At 31.0% G+C, this 18,110-nt stretch overlaps 1 protein-coding gene across 3 annotated transcripts; it reads right to left on the reverse strand.

Moving 5' to 3' along the window:
- Window positions 1-1,046: 1,046 nt before the first annotated feature.
- On the reverse strand, window positions 1,047-5,323 carry LOC108453508 (probable tyrosine-protein phosphatase DSP4). 3 transcript variants are annotated; one of them, XM_017751662.2, is made up of 6 exons: window positions 4,767-5,323; window positions 4,570-4,663; window positions 1,865-1,922; window positions 1,743-1,786; window positions 1,567-1,646; window positions 1,047-1,400 (listed from the first exon to the last, which is right to left on the reverse strand). In XM_017751662.2, the coding sequence occupies exons 1-6, from the start codon at window positions 5,018-5,020 to the stop codon at window positions 1,367-1,369; spliced, it is 564 nt and encodes a 187-aa protein (XP_017607151.1). In that variant the 5' UTR covers window positions 5,021-5,323; the 3' UTR covers window positions 1,047-1,366. The 3 variants fall into 3 exon arrangements, with proteins under 3 accessions (XP_017607151.1, XP_017607142.1, XP_017607133.1); XM_017751653.2 differs by having other exon boundaries at window positions 1,531-1,646; window positions 4,767-5,316; XM_017751644.2 differs by having other exon boundaries at window positions 1,486-1,646; window positions 4,767-5,316.
- Between the last annotated feature and the right edge of the window lie 12,787 nt (window positions 5,324-18,110).

The raw sequence follows: 18,110 nt of genomic DNA on the forward strand, positions 1-18,110 counted from the left end.
ATCCATATAATGCTTTCGAAAGGATACTATTAACTCTTTATTTGAGCTATAATCCCACTATTTATAAGTAAAGTCATGTCATACATAATCATATACCCAATATGTCAACCTTTTGCTTAATACTTTGAGATGCATTAACTATCAATACATCAAAGTATATATGAGCCATACATACATAGTCATTCACTTACTCATAATTAAGATAAGTTACACAATAAATATTACATGAGATTTAATCCACAAATAAATTTAAGATTAATTAATCTTGGGTCCATTCAAGTATGTTGTTAGTCCAAACAATCACATCTATATTTTATCATGGGAGTCAATTGAATTTCGGTAACCAAAACAAGCTATCTCCCAAATTAGATTTATAGTCAAGATAATTGTTCTAACATAAATCACTTACTTATCATGATCGCATGATTATCTTTTAATATAAATTGTCATCTACATTAATATTAGTTAATCATCGAACCAATATGTTATTAATCAATTAATTTGAAATATTAGAATAATTAATGATTTATTTTGGAAAAGAAGGCATTTACTTCATTCCACTTTTATATTTTAAAATATATTTTTTAAAACTCCTAATAGTACAAAAAAAGCATGAGAAACCAAACCCATTAAACCCGAAACTCACTCAAACCTAAAAACACCTTAACCGCTGCCGCCGCCATATGAGTAACGAGATCCACCATCACTAACCCATGCAATCAAAATGTAAAAGGGAAGAAGCATCTTTACAAAACATAAAAAGGAGGCAAATCACTAGTTAACATTCAAATTACATAAAATGGCTATAATAAACCAAATTGAATCTCCTTTACCATATTTATGATTTGAAAATGTTTTTATAAATTATGTGAAAATTAAAAAGTTTCTAATATTTTTAAACAAATACATATTTTCAAGCATATCCATGAACAACTTCAATATTTATATTACAAAAATTTCAAGACCTATAACTCCAATCCAGAAACCTGAAATAAAATCATTTTATTATACTTTAAATGATAAATTAGATTTTTGGGACCCGAATATTGGACAAGTAAAATTTTCACTAATCGAAACCTGCAATGATGGCGATTCAAGTTCAGTCAATTTGTCTAAAAAACTGTCAAATAAACAAGATGATGTAATAGCTACTTGATAATTGTTACATCCGCCATGGCAAACAAGTAAAGAACAGAAGAAATAGATCGGAACGGAGATCCGAAACACCAAACAACATTGCAGTGGGACATTGCTTCTTCTAGCTACCCCTTTTATTGGTGTCGAAGACAGAATGATGAATAATAATAAGAAGCAGAAGAATTCCCTAACCGACGAAATGCTATTCCGGAACTCATCGCCTTTTCTCCTAATTAATCCTATGCAGGACCGAGCATTCTCCGCTGCAAACCACAGGAAAAGCACAAGCTGTTCAATTACATGGGGTTTCGTTTTTTTTTTTTTTACTTCTTCAAGCAAGAAAATGACATTGGCAGATGCTTTAGGCTAGAAACATCAAACAACTCCATAAACCTCTGATCCGAAACTCTAGCTTTTGCGGCAGCAAACCTTTGGTACTCGTCGAACACGGATGACAAACACCATCTTTGCAATTTCCTCAAGCATCCAACCAGACAACCAGTTCGGTGCTGGAAAATAAAGCAAAGCAATATCATAAGTCTCAGATGGTATTGATCAGTCGAACTCAGGTATGAAACACTGGAAAAAAACCAACATGCACATACCTTCCCTCGATTACAATGAATTAAAACTGGGTGATTCCTAACATCTGCATAGTAGAGAAGGCAAAATTAGAAGTCCTGAAACCAATGAACCACGTTTAAAATAGCTAGAGATAAAGTCTAACCGAGGACGAGTTTTAAAGCTTCACGAATCGTATCCTCTGGAATATTTACAAATGGCTCCTGGATGAAATGTGTATATTAGTTAATTTCTATCATTGGATACATCATTTCAAAGTAGGTTCCATGCAAGAACCGAGCTTTTCGACATTTAACTAGTGAAGGATAGAAACTAAATGGAATCCTTGTTGTCGAGACCAACAATCCTACGTTCATCACTGCTATGCTACTTGAAAACAGGTAATGTATTTTTCCATATATTTGAAGGATTTTTGAAAGACCATATCCTTATTAACCCATGTCCAGATATGCATCAAACAAAAGCATCAAAGACAAATACCTTACGAAAAATGAAGAGTCAAAGTAGCACAGTATCACTACTTACTGCTTCTAGTTATATATATATATATATATATAACCCACAACTACAAGCCATACGACATGAAGATATCGATCGCTTTAAACAATCACAGTATAATATAGCCTACATTGCATTGCACTTTATTTAACCATCTATGAGTAAGTAAGCTTCATTGCAATTTCAGCAACCTCGGGGATACATGTGATGTGATGATACAAACGGACTCTTTTGCCAACAATTGTGTAAAGCTCATGCTGCAGTAGATAATTTTACCAATTACCACCTTTCCAGACTAATTATCTTATTTTGTTTCAGGATTGAAATTGGTATATTTTTAGTTCATTCTCTAGCACTATGGTGACTCATAAGCTGTAAATGAATAGAACGTTGAATGAATAGTTTGGTTTCTGATCGTTTACCAAACTAAATAAACAAACATGAACAAGATTTTGAAATTCGTTTATTAAACGAACTGAACACGAACAAACTGAACACGAACAAAGCTTGTTCAGATTATTTATGTTTATGAATAAGCTCGTTTATATTCTTTTAATAGATTATTTAAAACTTATTTATTATTCAATTATTATATAAATTAATAATATTATTGTTTGTGTATTTATTTTATTTATAATATAATTATTAATATTTATATTTAATTATTTGTAACTAAAAAATAATATGAATGTTTATTTATTGTTATTATTCAAGAACATTATTCGTAAATATGTTTGCAAATATACAGGTTTAATGTTCAAGAACATATCTGTTTAACTTAAATGAACTAACAAAACACAAATAATTTAAAAAAAAAAAACAAATTTGAAATTCTTAAGGAACATGAACCAAACATGAATAAGTAAACAAACATAAAACAGGAATTTATTCATTCAAGCTCGGTTCAATTCGACCCTAGTAATTCACTGACATGAGAAGAAGTACACGGAAAAATGAAACGAGTTTTACAAATAATCCGGTAGGGTATTAAAGATGATAAGGATATATTGACAGCCAACTATAATATTTCCATTAGCTATGAAGTAAATGTAAAGCAAATGGCGAGGCTTAACAAGTTTGTAAAATCAAAAATTCAAAATACAAAGATATTTCATCACTTAATCTTGCATTAATGATAAAAGAGGCCTCGTTCCATGGTTGTGGTCATTATTACCTACTTAAAGACAGCACCTACAAGTTGTTAAATTTAGAGCGGGATTTACTAGGTTTTTGTTTTGTTTTGTGTCTTTTTTTTTTTTTTTTTTTTAATAATGAACATAGGGCTCGAACTTTGACATGAGTGCCAAAGACGGATACATGTCCAATACGAGTAATGTTCAGTTTTTTTCCTTGGTGTTGGATGTAGATACTTGAAAGAAAACGAAAAAGGTAGTTGGCAATATAATAAGCAAAGCAAAAAACAAGTGACTTGATATCTTTCAAATATTGAAGCACAAAGGAGTATATCATTACTTACTCGGATTTACTTGCGGCTTAGTAAACAAATATTCCAAAACACACACACACAAACAAAAAGAAATTCACACCAAGCTATAGCTACTGTTGCATGCTCAAACAAATCACGAACGCCAAAAGCATGACCAAGGCGTAGTTTCTACTTCCTGATTGCTTTTCTCAGAGATTGAAATTCACATGAAAGGGGAAACATAACCCTGAGGCTTTATTACTTCTTAGAGGCTCACTTTATTCATAGAAAGAGGCTAGACTTTAAACTATTATGGTTCATTCAGGAAAATTTCACATTAGAGTTCAATTTCTTCACAAATGAATATATAAAACTACATTCCAATCTCAAAATACATGCACAAGTTATCACTAATGTTTTGATTTGAATCTCAAGCAAGATTTGGAAAATTTTAATAGAAAATCATGGTAATACAATCTATGACTATATGCATAGCTTAAAAAAAATTAGTCAATTCAGAATTTTAATGAAAAATCATCAAATATTTTCCTCATTAAACAACTAAAATTTTAGGAAATGAAGAAAAATTAACTGTCTTTCCAATATTCCAACTATAATTTTCAAGGAATTTACAGCAAAACGTTTGAGCTCCTTCTCGAATGCATTTCTCATTATTAACTCTTAACACCCAAAAAGGAAAGAGCCACCATTTGTATCATATCAAATAAGCCTAATTGTACAAATCAAACTCCCAAGCATTCATAAGCATATGGAACCGGAATTCCCTTTTCTTGCTAATGAATTAATGATAGCTTGTATGCATTTATTATATATAATATCTCCTAAATGAATGATTTGATCAAACACCATCATCAGATTTGCAATCAAAAGCTTAAATTGCAAAGCGAAATTTAAGAAAGTGTTACCTTGTAACTTTCAATTCCAAACTGAAAAAGCTTGATTCCATTGGACTTTAAAAACTCAGTGTTGGCTTCTGGGTATGGTTCAGGACACAGATATCTAGCATTTAAAAAAAAAAAGGAGTGAGAAAAGAGGACACCCTTTTAACTCAAAGTAGAAAATGATTGATTTGCATGTCAAAAAGAAGAAAGTTCGGTCTTACATGATGGAGGTGAGCTTAAGCGTTTGAAGGAAAGAGAAGTTGGCAGAATCAGGGAAACCAGACCTGAAGATTCCATTGTCAACCATAGCAAAGTTTAAAGGAGGAATCAAGTTGAGGTCATCTGAAGTCGACGACAACATGTCGACGTGGTGGTCAACGGCGGGGGCATATTCTTCTATGGTTCTGCACATCTGATGGCTACGAGCTGGCTGTTGGTTTAGGCTTAGTTTGGTATTATAACTGTCTTCTTTCATGAATGAAAATGTGGGTTTTTGTTCAGAGTGGGGCGGCGGCGACAGTTAAAAGTGGGGATAGAGGAAGGTGGTGGTTAAAAGTGGAGGGAGAGGGAGTTAAAAGGAAGATGGAGATTGGAGATGAACATGAACATGGTTTCCTTATATTATCCAACAAAATGTTTTTTTTTTTAATTTATTTATATTTAATTTCTTTTATGTAGAAAGAGAAACTTGAGTACAAAAAGTGAAAAAGGAGAGTGACGGACGGGAACGCCATGGAACTCACTGGTTTTTGGGCTTTAAAACTTCTATTCTTTTATGATTCGGGACACATATTTTCCAATAAAAAAACTTGAGTAAATGGGTAAATTTTTATTTCCTTGAAATAATTAAAAATTATAATTTAGTGATTAAATTATTTTAAAAATTTATTTAAATTATTGAATTATTAAAATTGATATTTTATGATTTTTCTTGTTACTAAATTATTAAAATTGATAGTATTTATCTATCTTATTAATTGGCAAATTATCGTTTGATATTTATTGACACATAAATTTTTTTAAAGAAACTTTAATAACCTAATAATTTAATTAATAACTTTTAAATAGTTAAAAGTCAAATACACCAAATAATAATTTTTTAATTAATTGAGTAACCCATAATTTAAAACTTTCTCATACCAGACATCGCAATTGGAATCCGGACCAAGTGTTTAAAATTCTAAGATCTCGTTAGCAATTGATTTACGTAAGTTGAAATTCAGTTTACAAATTTTCGTTTATAAATACTATTTTTAACTTAAAAATATAAATATTGTTGTTGCTGGTAAATTTTGTATTGAAATAATATATTTGAATTGTCTAATTTAATTATTTAATCTGATTAGAAAATTTGAATATAACAAAGAGGTCTCTAACCTGTCAAATTTGTTTTGATTGTGAAAGTTTTATGGTTGATTTGTCTTTTCCCAAGATTTTTTGCTCTGTTTTATGCTTGAAAATTACATTAATAATTCGATTATAAGTTAAGAATTTGTATTAAAATTGACACCCACTGTTTGAGTAAATATGATATAAAAATAATATGATAATAGTAACATAAACATCATATAAATATACAAACAAATAAACTTTATAAATATAAGTTAGTAAGTCCAAAAATATATATATATTAAGCTACCAAATAAAAACACAAGTTCAGAAATGGGCAGGCAACAAAAATAAAATATATGATATGGGAAAGAGAAAGAAAAGAGGAGGGGAATAAAGAGTACATTCTAAAGAATATGCTTTGGGGTATAAAATAGTTAGTGCTCCAACTGCGAGACCTAGGCGCCACGTACTTTCTCCATACTACTTTATTTCTTTTATAAATCAAGCTCATTTCTGAAAACAAAAATTACACCAATTATTTGTATCATTTTTTGTTTTATTTTATCATGATTATATTTTTATATAAATTTATTTATTTGTTTTAAATAGAGTATTTTTTTTTTAAAAGTAGATGTGAGGAAGGGCAGGTGAACTTTTTCTTTTGAACGGTGGATATGAAATGGTTATAATAATTGTTTGTCTTATCTTATCCCGCTTCACTTTATAAAATTATTATTTTATCTTTGTATATATAACTATAAAATAGAACAATGTATAATGTATAATTGACATTTTATGTTTAAATATTTGTTATATGTTAAATAGATTGAAAATATTAAAGATAAGTAATAAAAATGAAATTGGAGCAAAGTGGGATGGGAATTGATACATCAAACATCTATGGAAGTGATAGTGATATTTAAGATTATACATTCGTATAGAACGGAACAGATGGTAGAATAGAGTCTGCTAATTGTGAAGCGATGATAAATTTAACAAATTCTATCCCCGCCCTGCTCTATTATCTTCTTTATTTGAAAACTTAAATTTTGGTCTCATTCTAGGTAATTTATGTATGGATTTTTAAATATATATAAATTGATATAAATATTATAATGTATGTTATTGATTGAATATTCTTTCAATTATTGAGTTCAACCATGTTTTATAATTATTGGTTTTGTTTATAATTATCTAGATATATTATTTATAATCGTATCGCTATTATAATTTTACTTAATTTTACTTATAAAATTAAAATATATATATTGCATTTTGATTTTTATCATATCATTTTCTTAAATATTACAAAAAAAAAAAAAAAAACAAACAAACAAGAACTTGCCCTCTCATGTAATTTTTTGGTTTTTACATAAATAAATTAAAAAAAATTATATATTGAAATAGGTTGTCAGCTGGATTATTTACGAAAATGGTATTTTTTTTAATCGCGCCTATCTGACAGGTGCAACTCCTTTTTTATATTAAAATATTTTTTTCGTTTAATAAAATAATATTAATTTTTTCCCGGATTAGTATATGACCCGTGTATAGATACGAAAATAGTATCCGGGTTGCGCCTATCTGACAGGTGTAACTAGTTGAGCCTATCTGACAGCCGTAACTGGTTGAGCCTATCTCAAAGGCATGACTGGTGGGGCCTACAGGCGCGCTTGGTGCTTAATTTTTCTCCTATATATACCCCCGAAAATCAAATGAGCAACAAACACAAAATTTAGCAGAACGGAAGTAAGAAGATAGAGAGAAGAAAGAAAGAAAGGAAAATAAGAAGATTGATAAGGTATTTTAGTTTATTTCTTTTTAAATAGAATGTAGAGTTTTGTTAGTAATTTTATTATTTGAAAGTTATTTTGTTAGGCTATTAATTTTATTAGCTTCTGAATGAAAAATTTTGCATTAAAAATTTCATGTAACTTTTTTGCTATTCAAAACTGTTTTGAGAATTTTGAAATTTTTTTTAATAGATCTAGTATTGAAGATGGAGAATCAGTTTTTCATATGTGTTTATTTTGATGGAGAAATTTTGACAACTGTGGGATGTATATTTGAATGTCGCAAACAAGTAGTAATGAGTTTAATAAAAATATCTCATTTGACGATATAAAGGAAAAAATTAGTGAAAAAATTTATAGACATTGTGGGAGAAGGATTTCGAAACTTTTCTACATGTTTCTAGTTTCGACGGATCCCATAAAATTCACCAGAATGGAACTTCTAGACAATGAAGATGTGGAGACAATGGTCTCTCTTTATTGTGGGACTCAGAGCAACCAAAATGCACCGATTCAGTTATTTGCTGAGTTAGCTGGTGTGGAGGCAACTGAAGATCCCACTCCATTAAGTGAAGAAGATAGAGCTTAAGAGCCGTGTATGGTGGTTCCGATATCGTATGTTGATAGTCAATCAATTATACACAGGATCGACATTGATCTTAATGCTGCACCCGAGACTGATGTGGTTGGTGATGATGTATACCATAGTAGTGATCCTTCTGATCACGAAGTCGATAGTGATAATGATCCTGACATGGACGAGGTCCCTAATGATATTAACGACGAAGGCGTGAATGAGGATGAAAACGTTAATGCGTTTTCAGTCGGGAACCAAATTCATTGTATTGTGATACACAATAATCCTAGGGCACACATGTCTCGGATAGACCCCGATACAACGCACGTAGCTGAGTTCTTAGAGTAACCTGAAATACTACTTGTTCACCAAATGGTCGTATATTCTAATCTTGAGAAGTTGTTCATGGGCCAGAGATTCGAAAGTAAGTAAGAGTGCATATTTGTTATTAAGCGTTATAGCATGAATATATCAGTAGACTACAAAAGTCGTCATGTCTAAACTGACATTATATATTGGAGAGTGTTGGAGGTCGGCGGAATGCTACAATTGGCAGATACAAGCTGTATTTATCCAGAAGTCGCAAATGTGGGAGATACGAAAATTTGCTAGGCCTCACACATGCATTTTAACACGTATGACAGAAGATCATCGAAAACTTGATTCCAAAACTATTTGTACGTGCATCATGCGGAGGTATGTTATTAGCAACGATAATATTTTCATCATCTTTGATAGAGGGAAAGGATTAATTACTGCCAGTAGGTGTTTTGGTGTGCCATGGAGATTTGTTTACTGCATCCAGCACATCGCGGCTAACTTCCATTGAGATTATGAGAATGCAGACTGGAAGAGACAAGTTGTGAAAATGGGTAAAATATTACTTTATCTTTTCAATATAAGTTTTAATGTTTTAGGGCAATACTGTAATTTATCTTTTCTTAACACATATACAGTGCACGAGCTAAAGCCATACATTTTCTGCCAAAGAATGACTCGACTTAAGAGTGACATGGAGGGCCAAACAAACACATCTTTCCGACAGTGGTTAGACACCATGGAGCCGTGACAATGGGCTCAAAGTTTTGACGAGGGCTTTCGTTATGGTCAAATGACCACAAACTTGGTAGAGGGGATCAACGCTGTGTTGTTGAAAACACGACATCTTCCGATTTCGACATCTTCCGATTTCATCTATCTTCTCGGCTACATTCTACAGGTTGGCTACCTTGATGCCAAAAATAGGTTAGCAACAAGTCAACTAGATGGAGGCGGGACACATATTTGACGAAGATGTCAGGGATGCAATGGTTGCAAACCTTCAGATAGCGAGGTCGATGACTGTAGAAGTATATTCATAACGTAATTAAACGTTTCGAGTTACAGAGACCATCGATCGTCGACCCGGTATACCACCTAGTCTTATAGAGTTGCTCTCTGAAACAGACGGTGCAATTGTAGGAGGTTTCAGAAACTTCATTATCCCTGTGCACATGTCGTGGCAGCTTCTGCTAAAATCTCGCTCAATTTAGAATAATTTATTAATAAAGTGTACACCCTCAAACACACGTTGTGTATATGGGAGAATGAGTTCCCCGTGCTTCTTGACCTATCTATTTGGGAGGTTCCTCCGATGACCTTCGAGCTTGTCCCAAACAAAGGGTTGCGTAGGAACCTGAAAGGTTGTCCGTAATCATCCAAAATTCATAACGAAATGGTATTAGGGAGAAATCTGACGGAAAGCTGTGTGACGTATACAAATTAGCCGGTCATAATCGAAGTAAATACTCGCTTCGAAACTAACATATTAGACAATCATCGCGATCGGGTAGAAATTAAGATGTTCATTACATGTTGAGAGGATTGAATCTAAAATTTGTCTACAATTTGTTGCAATTAATCTAATTTAACTTACATAGTTAGTATAAAGTTTATTTATTTAAATTGCAAAAAAAACCATAAAGCGATAAATAAAATGACAAAAAAGTCATTACATAAATACAAACTTGACTATTTAAATTGCAACAAAAAAATTTAAATTGATAAACAAAATACCAAAAAATTCATTACATAAATATAAAGTTATTTATATTACAAAACCCCCTAAAATTGATGGTTTGATGGTGTAGTTCTAGGGGTATATTTTTGTGGAGCTCGATGTTCACGTTGTGGGAAATTACGGCGATCAACGTTCTCTTCATCCATATGTGGGGGTGTGTGAAACATAGATGAAAAATCATGTCTCAAACACCATCGATAAACATGAGTCGGGAGGAGTGGAGTACAGCGATGGATACGGGTCGGGAGGAGTGAAGTAGGACGGTGGATATAGACTAGGAGGAGTGGAGTACGGTAGTGGATATGGGCCGGAAAGAGCAAAGTATTGAGGTGGTAGTGGGTTGAAGATATCAAACTCTGAATGATATCTATGGCCTGACGAGCCCGGGAAATAGTCATCGCCTCCTAAATCTGGATGATAAGAACTATCCCCAGAGTGTAGTTCCGGCTCTGTCTTTGGCTCTAGCTCTGGTACATGATGCGGATCTGGAAGGGGTTGCCCAATTAGTGTTGTATGCAAAGGGACTACCATCGACGACCCACCAAACAAAAATAGTTTCCCTATCTCACAGTACCACTGTATGTACTCTAACAAGGGTTGCAGGTCCAAAGCACGAACCATCTAAGCTACTCTCCCCAATCGGTTGTTCCACATAGTAATATATTCTTCATGCACTTTTCCTCAATCATTTCCGTACTTCCCCCTCCTGTTCATCTCATGGATCTCACCCAATCGTACTGGCAGTATCGGGATATACTGTATGCAACCGAACTGTCAGAGTACTCGATCGCCATGATACCACTCCACTACCTGAAAATTTATAATGGGTGCTAATGCACCATAGGTTTGAGTGGACGTGGGCAGATGAGGGAATAATAGCCATAATTTCTGGAACAGAATATGGCATCCAAATGAACTGTACAGTTAATAACATTGTTATATTAACACGGGTCGAATAAGATAAAACAATAAAACTAAGTTTATATTGGAAAAACTTACTCCCTCTCCAGCATGATTCTCAATCATTAGACGGTATATCAGAACCGTGTATGGCCTCTCAATACCCAGATTAGTGCTCCATCTACGAAAACAAATTGTTAGAACAATATAATCTGAAAAAAGTCAACTAATTATTATAACGAGTAAAAATTCATCACCTATTAACGAGTGGAAATATATATGATTGGTGACTAATGGATGCCAAGAATGACATCCGGTAAAGTGCCCACGACTACAGTAGCATGAGGCATCTACTTATGTCCATCGCAGAAGGTTCTGTCGTCCGACAAAGTTTAGGATACAGCATGGCTAACACTGTGGACCCCCAACTGTATGAACGAGTGTTTTGCAAATTAGATAATAGAAGTAAGTACATTAAGTGGACCATACTACCATTTGCATCTTACATGAGTACACACCTTATAAGGTTCATAATATAAGCTCGAACGGCCTGCATCACCTCTCATTCATTGGCAGTACTCGGCAAACACTCAAAATTTTCCTTTAACCTTGAAAACCTCAAACTAGCAAGTTTCCCCTCACTTGGCAAGAGTCCAAGTAATTCATAGCAAAAAGCAGTCGGCCTAAAGATCGAACTTTTGCCCGTGATGGCATTCCCGTCGATGGTGAGCCCTACCTGTAGTGCAACATCCTCTAGAATAATGGTGCACTCCCCGCACGGAAAATGAAATGTGTGGATCTCCAGACGCCATCGCTCGACTAAAGCAGAAATCAAGTCGTATCGCAAATCAAAAGTTTGGATCAATGCCGCAAATCCGAACCCGGCTAACTCCAAGTATTGCATTAGGCGTTCATTTGGCAAAAACCCTACACTATTAACACGGCCCCTCAATACGCGGTACGGGCCCTGACATTATTAAATTAGCAAAATAGTTAATACAATATATTTTATTCCGCAAAAAACATGAGTATCAAATAAAAATTTTATTACCATCCATTAATAGTACTTAATATGTGATTATTATTAACCAAAAACTCGTTTGTTGCAAATCTGCAATTAAAAAAAATGAATTCATTTAATTTGTTTCAAAAATACAATAAATTATTTCAAATTTCAGAAACAAAACACGATAAATATCTAATAATTTCATAAAAGACAATGACACAAACATATGGTTCATTTCATTATTGTATAATTAATTTCTCTAATCATGGTAATCCGGATAAATGGTGTCTTTAAAAGTATAGTTTAATTCAATGACAATGATATGTTCATGCATTAATTTTAAAATAATTACAAATACAAAAATTTATAACATACTCCTAAATTACTAACAAAAATTTAACAAAATAATTTTACATTACTAAAAGCTCACCAAATACTAAACTAAACACTACAATTTATAACTTAATCCTAAATTACAAATAAATTAATTTTAAAATAATTACAAACACAAAATTTATAACATAATCCTAAATTACTAACAAATTAATTTTAAAATAATTATAAAAAAATTTCATTCATACAAAATATTAACCCAAAACCATCAACACTAAACATAAATAATTTATAAATAATAATTAATTAAAAATTCACAATATCTTAATTGAACTCTTTAAATTATAAACAAAATTATTTATTAAAATAATACATTACCTTTTTTTTTCTTTCTTCTCCTTTCTCTCTTTTCTTTCTCTCTTTCGGTGGATGGGTGCTTGGTTTGGGGGACCATGCTTATAAGGTCTCCCATTTGCAATCTTTTTCCTACTGAAGGGACAACACATACATTTACTGCTGAATGGCAACAACATGCAACAACAGGGTGGTCATGCAGCAGCAGATGGCGCCAAGGGGGGGTGTGCATTGTGCAGGCACACGGGTGCAGGAGCATTCGCGCCTATCTGACAAGCACGACCTGTTTCAGGTATTTTTTACCCGTATTTTGACTCATTGACCGTATTTTTACCTGTATATAAATTTAAATATTTTTAATAAAAATAAAAAATAATATTTTATTTAAAAAAATATTTTAATATAAAAAAGGAGTTGTGCCGTCAGATGGGCACGACTAAAAAAAACATACCATTTTCGTAAATAATCCCGCTGACAACCTATTTCAGTATATAATTTTTTTAATTTATTTATGTAAAAAAACCCCACTTATTGCCTTATGTTTGAATTAAAATTCATAAAACCCTAAAGATGTATTTACAATTTTAAGTAAATAATAATGGTATGATTGTTATTATTTATGTATGTATTTTTTGTTTACTTTATTCATTTGTCTATTTTTAATTATATATTGAAATACTATAAATTAAGGAAAAATATTTTATGCATTACTAGTGGAGTTTTAGACATCACAAAAGAGTTTGGCAATTGTCAAGTGTCCTATAAAAGTATAGTAAATCAATTAAATAATGGAAAATTATTTGGTACATGGCCGGTGAAGGTTTTAAACTCCACAAGCAAAGTTAGGGTTGACAAGTGTTCGATAGAATATAGTAAAATATTTAAAAAATAATAAAATTATTTGATACATTACTAGTGGAGATTTTAGATTCCATAAGTAAAGTTAAGGGTTGACAAGTATCCTATAAGGGTATAGTAATATATTAAAAATAAATATTTTAAAAAAGAGACACGTGTTAATTTTTTAAGGCTATTTGTGAAATAAAAAAATGTATTGCTGTGTATCAAATACTAGCCTAAAACAATATATATTCTTTAAAAAACACATCAATTTTTAAGGCTGTAAAATAAAAAAATTACATTGCTAATGTACCAGATACTCACACTAAAATTTAATATATTTGGCTTATTTGATAAAATATATATTTATCTTCAATTAAAATAAATTCTTTTAAATTTATTTCAATTCAGTTATATATTAATATTAAGACTAATTCATTAAAAAATTATATAAAATTAATTAGTTACCATTATTTAAAAATTCTAACAAAAATTGATTAAAATTTAAAAAATCATTATAAAGTTAATATTTTAATTAAATATTTAAATTCTAACATGTATTTATATAGAAAAACTATTAAACATAAATTAAAAAGTAAATGAGAAGATAAAAACAAAATATAATTGTCACTAATAACAGTTTTAAAATAAATTTATAGCAAATGAACTTTAAGATCTCAAGTTGGATTCTCATTTTATATAAATTATGTGTGGGTTTTAGTATATATTTGTTCTAATTTATGCCTCATTATATGTTGACCCTAAATATTTATTTAGGTATATTCCAATTATTACTATGATCATGCTTTATAATGATTAATTCGATTAGAGTTATTCAATATATTCTTTATAATTGTATGTGTAATTTATAAAAAGACAAAGCATACATATATTAATTAAAAATATATTATATTTAATGTAGAAGTATGTATTAGTATATAATGTGATTTATAATTTAGTTGAATAATAATTAAAGTATTCTTCTAATTAATTTTTATTATTTTTAATTAAAATTATTGAATATATAAATTAAAGATAAAAATAAAAGGATAATTAATTAATAAAGAGAAAATGTTCTTTTCATTTAAAATTAATTTAATAAATAAATTATTGAAATTTTCATCAAACTTTATGAGGGTAAGATATTATTTGATAAACTAAAAATTAAGTATTAAAAAATAAGTGATGTAAAATTAAGTATTGAATTTAAATATAAAATTTGTTTGTTAAATTAGTTAAAATTAACTAGTGAATATAATTAGACGGTTTGATAAATGTAAATTTTAAAGGCAAATTTTTAATAATAATATTAAAAGAAATAAAATAATTAAAAAATTATAATAAGCAACACTTATTTATTTGTCATTTTCCATACTTTTTATAGAAAAACTCCATCATGTTTTTATTATGGATTATTAAATGAAATTATTAAAAAAATAAAATTGGACATTTAACTTTTTTTATTCATTCCTATTTAAACTCTCTTTAATTATGAAAGTGATTTATTGCTTGAGATAATTAATAACGGATAATTAATTTAATTGATTTCATTAATCTCCAAAATTTTTCAAAGTTTTATTTTTAGTTTTAGTTTTGAAAAAATATTATTTAAAGACAAAATTATGAATTTTATATTAAAATTAAAATTAAATTATAAAATTATAAAAAAACCAAAACAAACAAACAAACAGAACACTGGTGCCGTCCCTAACTATTATTCTTTTTTCTTTTGTTGTTGAACAAGTTAATCCTTTCAATTAGTAATTATAAGACATATAGATATAGGGCTTTGAAATGGCAGGATAGTAGTAGAACCTTATAATCATTAATGCAAAATTATATAATAAAAAGAAATACGTGGAAAATAACAGGTTAAAGTTTACTATATATCATATCATAAAGTTCATTTTAATTTCTCTATTATTAAAAGAAACATATCATATCAATATTTGTATGTTTGAAAAGTCGACATTTTAATCATTGCACGTTAACTTTGTTATTATTGGAATGACATGGTTGAACATTGACTAACGTGCCATTAAATCAAATATTAAATTAAATTAAAAAGCTAAACAATAATTTTGAAGAATGAGTAGAGGTAAAAAAAAAAAATAATTTTACTTTTACCGTTGAATTATTTTAGATTCTATTTGTTTTTTCACATAATTATTGTGTTTAGATTATTTGTAGTTTAGTCTACATCAACCACCATTAAACCACGTGATTCCATTTGTTTTCAAAATTAATAATCTTTTTAATTTGATTTAATGCTACATCAACTATAGTTAAGCCACACCATTCCATTAATAGCAAAGCTGACGCGCAAGGACTAAACGACCAACTTTTTAAATATACAAGGAGTAAAATGTTCCTTCTGATAGTAAGAGGACTAAAATGAACTTTTTGATATGGTATAGGGACCCGTAGTGAGCTTTAACCTAAATAATCAAAGTAAAAAAAAAGTTTATCTACATAGTTTTTTTTAGCTTAGCATTTGATGGCTAATTTATATGTATATGTCATTTTTATTTTTAAATTAGGGTTTTAGGCTTTTTTTTTCAAAATTAGGGAAATAAGTAGTTTTTAGAGAGAGAAATAGAAAACGTGCCCAGCTAGACGCGCTTTTCGTTTCTCTCTCCTAGGGTTAGGGTTTTTAATATTTTTAGGTTTAAAGTTTTTGAGCTTTAAGGTTTTTTAAGAGGGCTTAGGGTTTTCGATTAGAATTGCAAAATTTCATAAGTAATTTTGAGGAGTCGGGGATGTGATAATAAACCTTATAACACATACATTTCATATGTCATGGCGGGATAGAACCACCACCTCATAAACCCATCCTGGAAAAATCAAAGCTTTTGGGGTGACAAAGGTTGATACGATCAGGGGTCGAAGTCTAGGTGGAGGTCCTAGTTGGTGGCCATGATGCGGTCACAGGTTCGAGTATAATCAGGGGCCAGTTGACGGTCATAACGCGGACACAAGTTCAAGCTTTTTGGATACCCGTAAATGATATTTTATATACCATACATAATATTGATGCTATAATCATAGGGAAAAACAGAGGGCTTTCTAGTGTAATCAACTTAATTTTTTCTCTATTTCCAGGTAGCCGGTATCTTTAACCTTTTATTTTTATCCGAAGGCTGACACCAATGTGGATACAAGAAAACCCTCAAGAGGAGAGGGAATGTGCTGGTGGAAGTAGAGGTCAAACTCAGGTAGGTGCAACAGCAGTTGTAGTTATTAATGAGTTGTTTAATAAAGGAAACTATTGTTGGCTTGAAAGAAGTATAACCTTTATTCCACCAACACAATTGTTCCTTACCTGAGAGTCTTGTTGCATCCACGATGATGCCGGCCTTTGGATAAGAAGGTTAAAGGTACCGTTTGCCTAGAAACGTAGAAAAAAATTACGCTGATTATAGTGGAAAGCCCCACAGTTTTTTTCGTATGATTATGCCCTCAAACTTCTGTATGGTATTTAGAAAGCAACATTTTTATGTATCTGAAAATTTTGAGCTCGTGGCCATGTAACAATCGTCAACTGGCTCCCCTGTATACCTCGATCTATGACCGCATAATGATCGTTGATTAAGACGTCCACGTAGACTTCCACTTGTGACTGTACAAAGTAAAATCACCCTGGAACTCGATTTCCCCAAGATATGCATTAGAGGTAATGGTCTCATCTCGACATGATATATGAATTGTGTACGGCTCAGAGCGATATCGCATCACCGACGACTCAAGAAAACCTCGAACATGAACAAATATTTTTAGCAACCCAAATTTTTAAGTCCGGGAAATGTTTTATAGTGGAGGAATAAAGAGGCTTGGAGAGAAATTATTTGAGGGATGATGAAGCATCCAGTGGGAGATCCCTTTTATAGGCATGGAGGAAAGGTGGGATTGCAAATAAAAAATTACTCGCTGTAAAAAATGCGCCATAGGACAAGCTTGTTCAACAAATATATTCAAAGTTGGGCTAGCTTTCTCTAACATTTTTCTTCTGCCGCAGGTTAAAAGTTCAAGTCCCAGAAAATCTTTATGTATAATTGATACATGTTATGGTGAAATTATATGTCTTCAAGAACGTATTTTCGAATAATACTTTGCATTTCATCACCATTATTCAATGAATGTATGTATTCATAAATAGGTTTCGAATCACGTATTTTCTCTCGCTGTCTTTTTTCTATTAAAAGGACGTAATTTTCATAACTTTGACACATGGAAAATTAATATCAAACATCAAATAGTTGAGTTGTGAGAGTCGTGTGTACTTCTTTCGAAAATCCTGTGCTTTTTTTCATTTATTAATCCAATTCATAACCGATATTAAAATGAGTTGACGAGTTAGATCTGTTATTTACT

Source organism: Gossypium arboreum, chromosome 7, assembly GCF_025698485.1.
Source record: "Gossypium arboreum isolate Shixiya-1 chromosome 7, ASM2569848v2, whole genome shotgun sequence".
Taxonomy (NCBI): Eukaryota; Viridiplantae; Streptophyta; class Magnoliopsida; order Malvales; family Malvaceae; genus Gossypium; species Gossypium arboreum.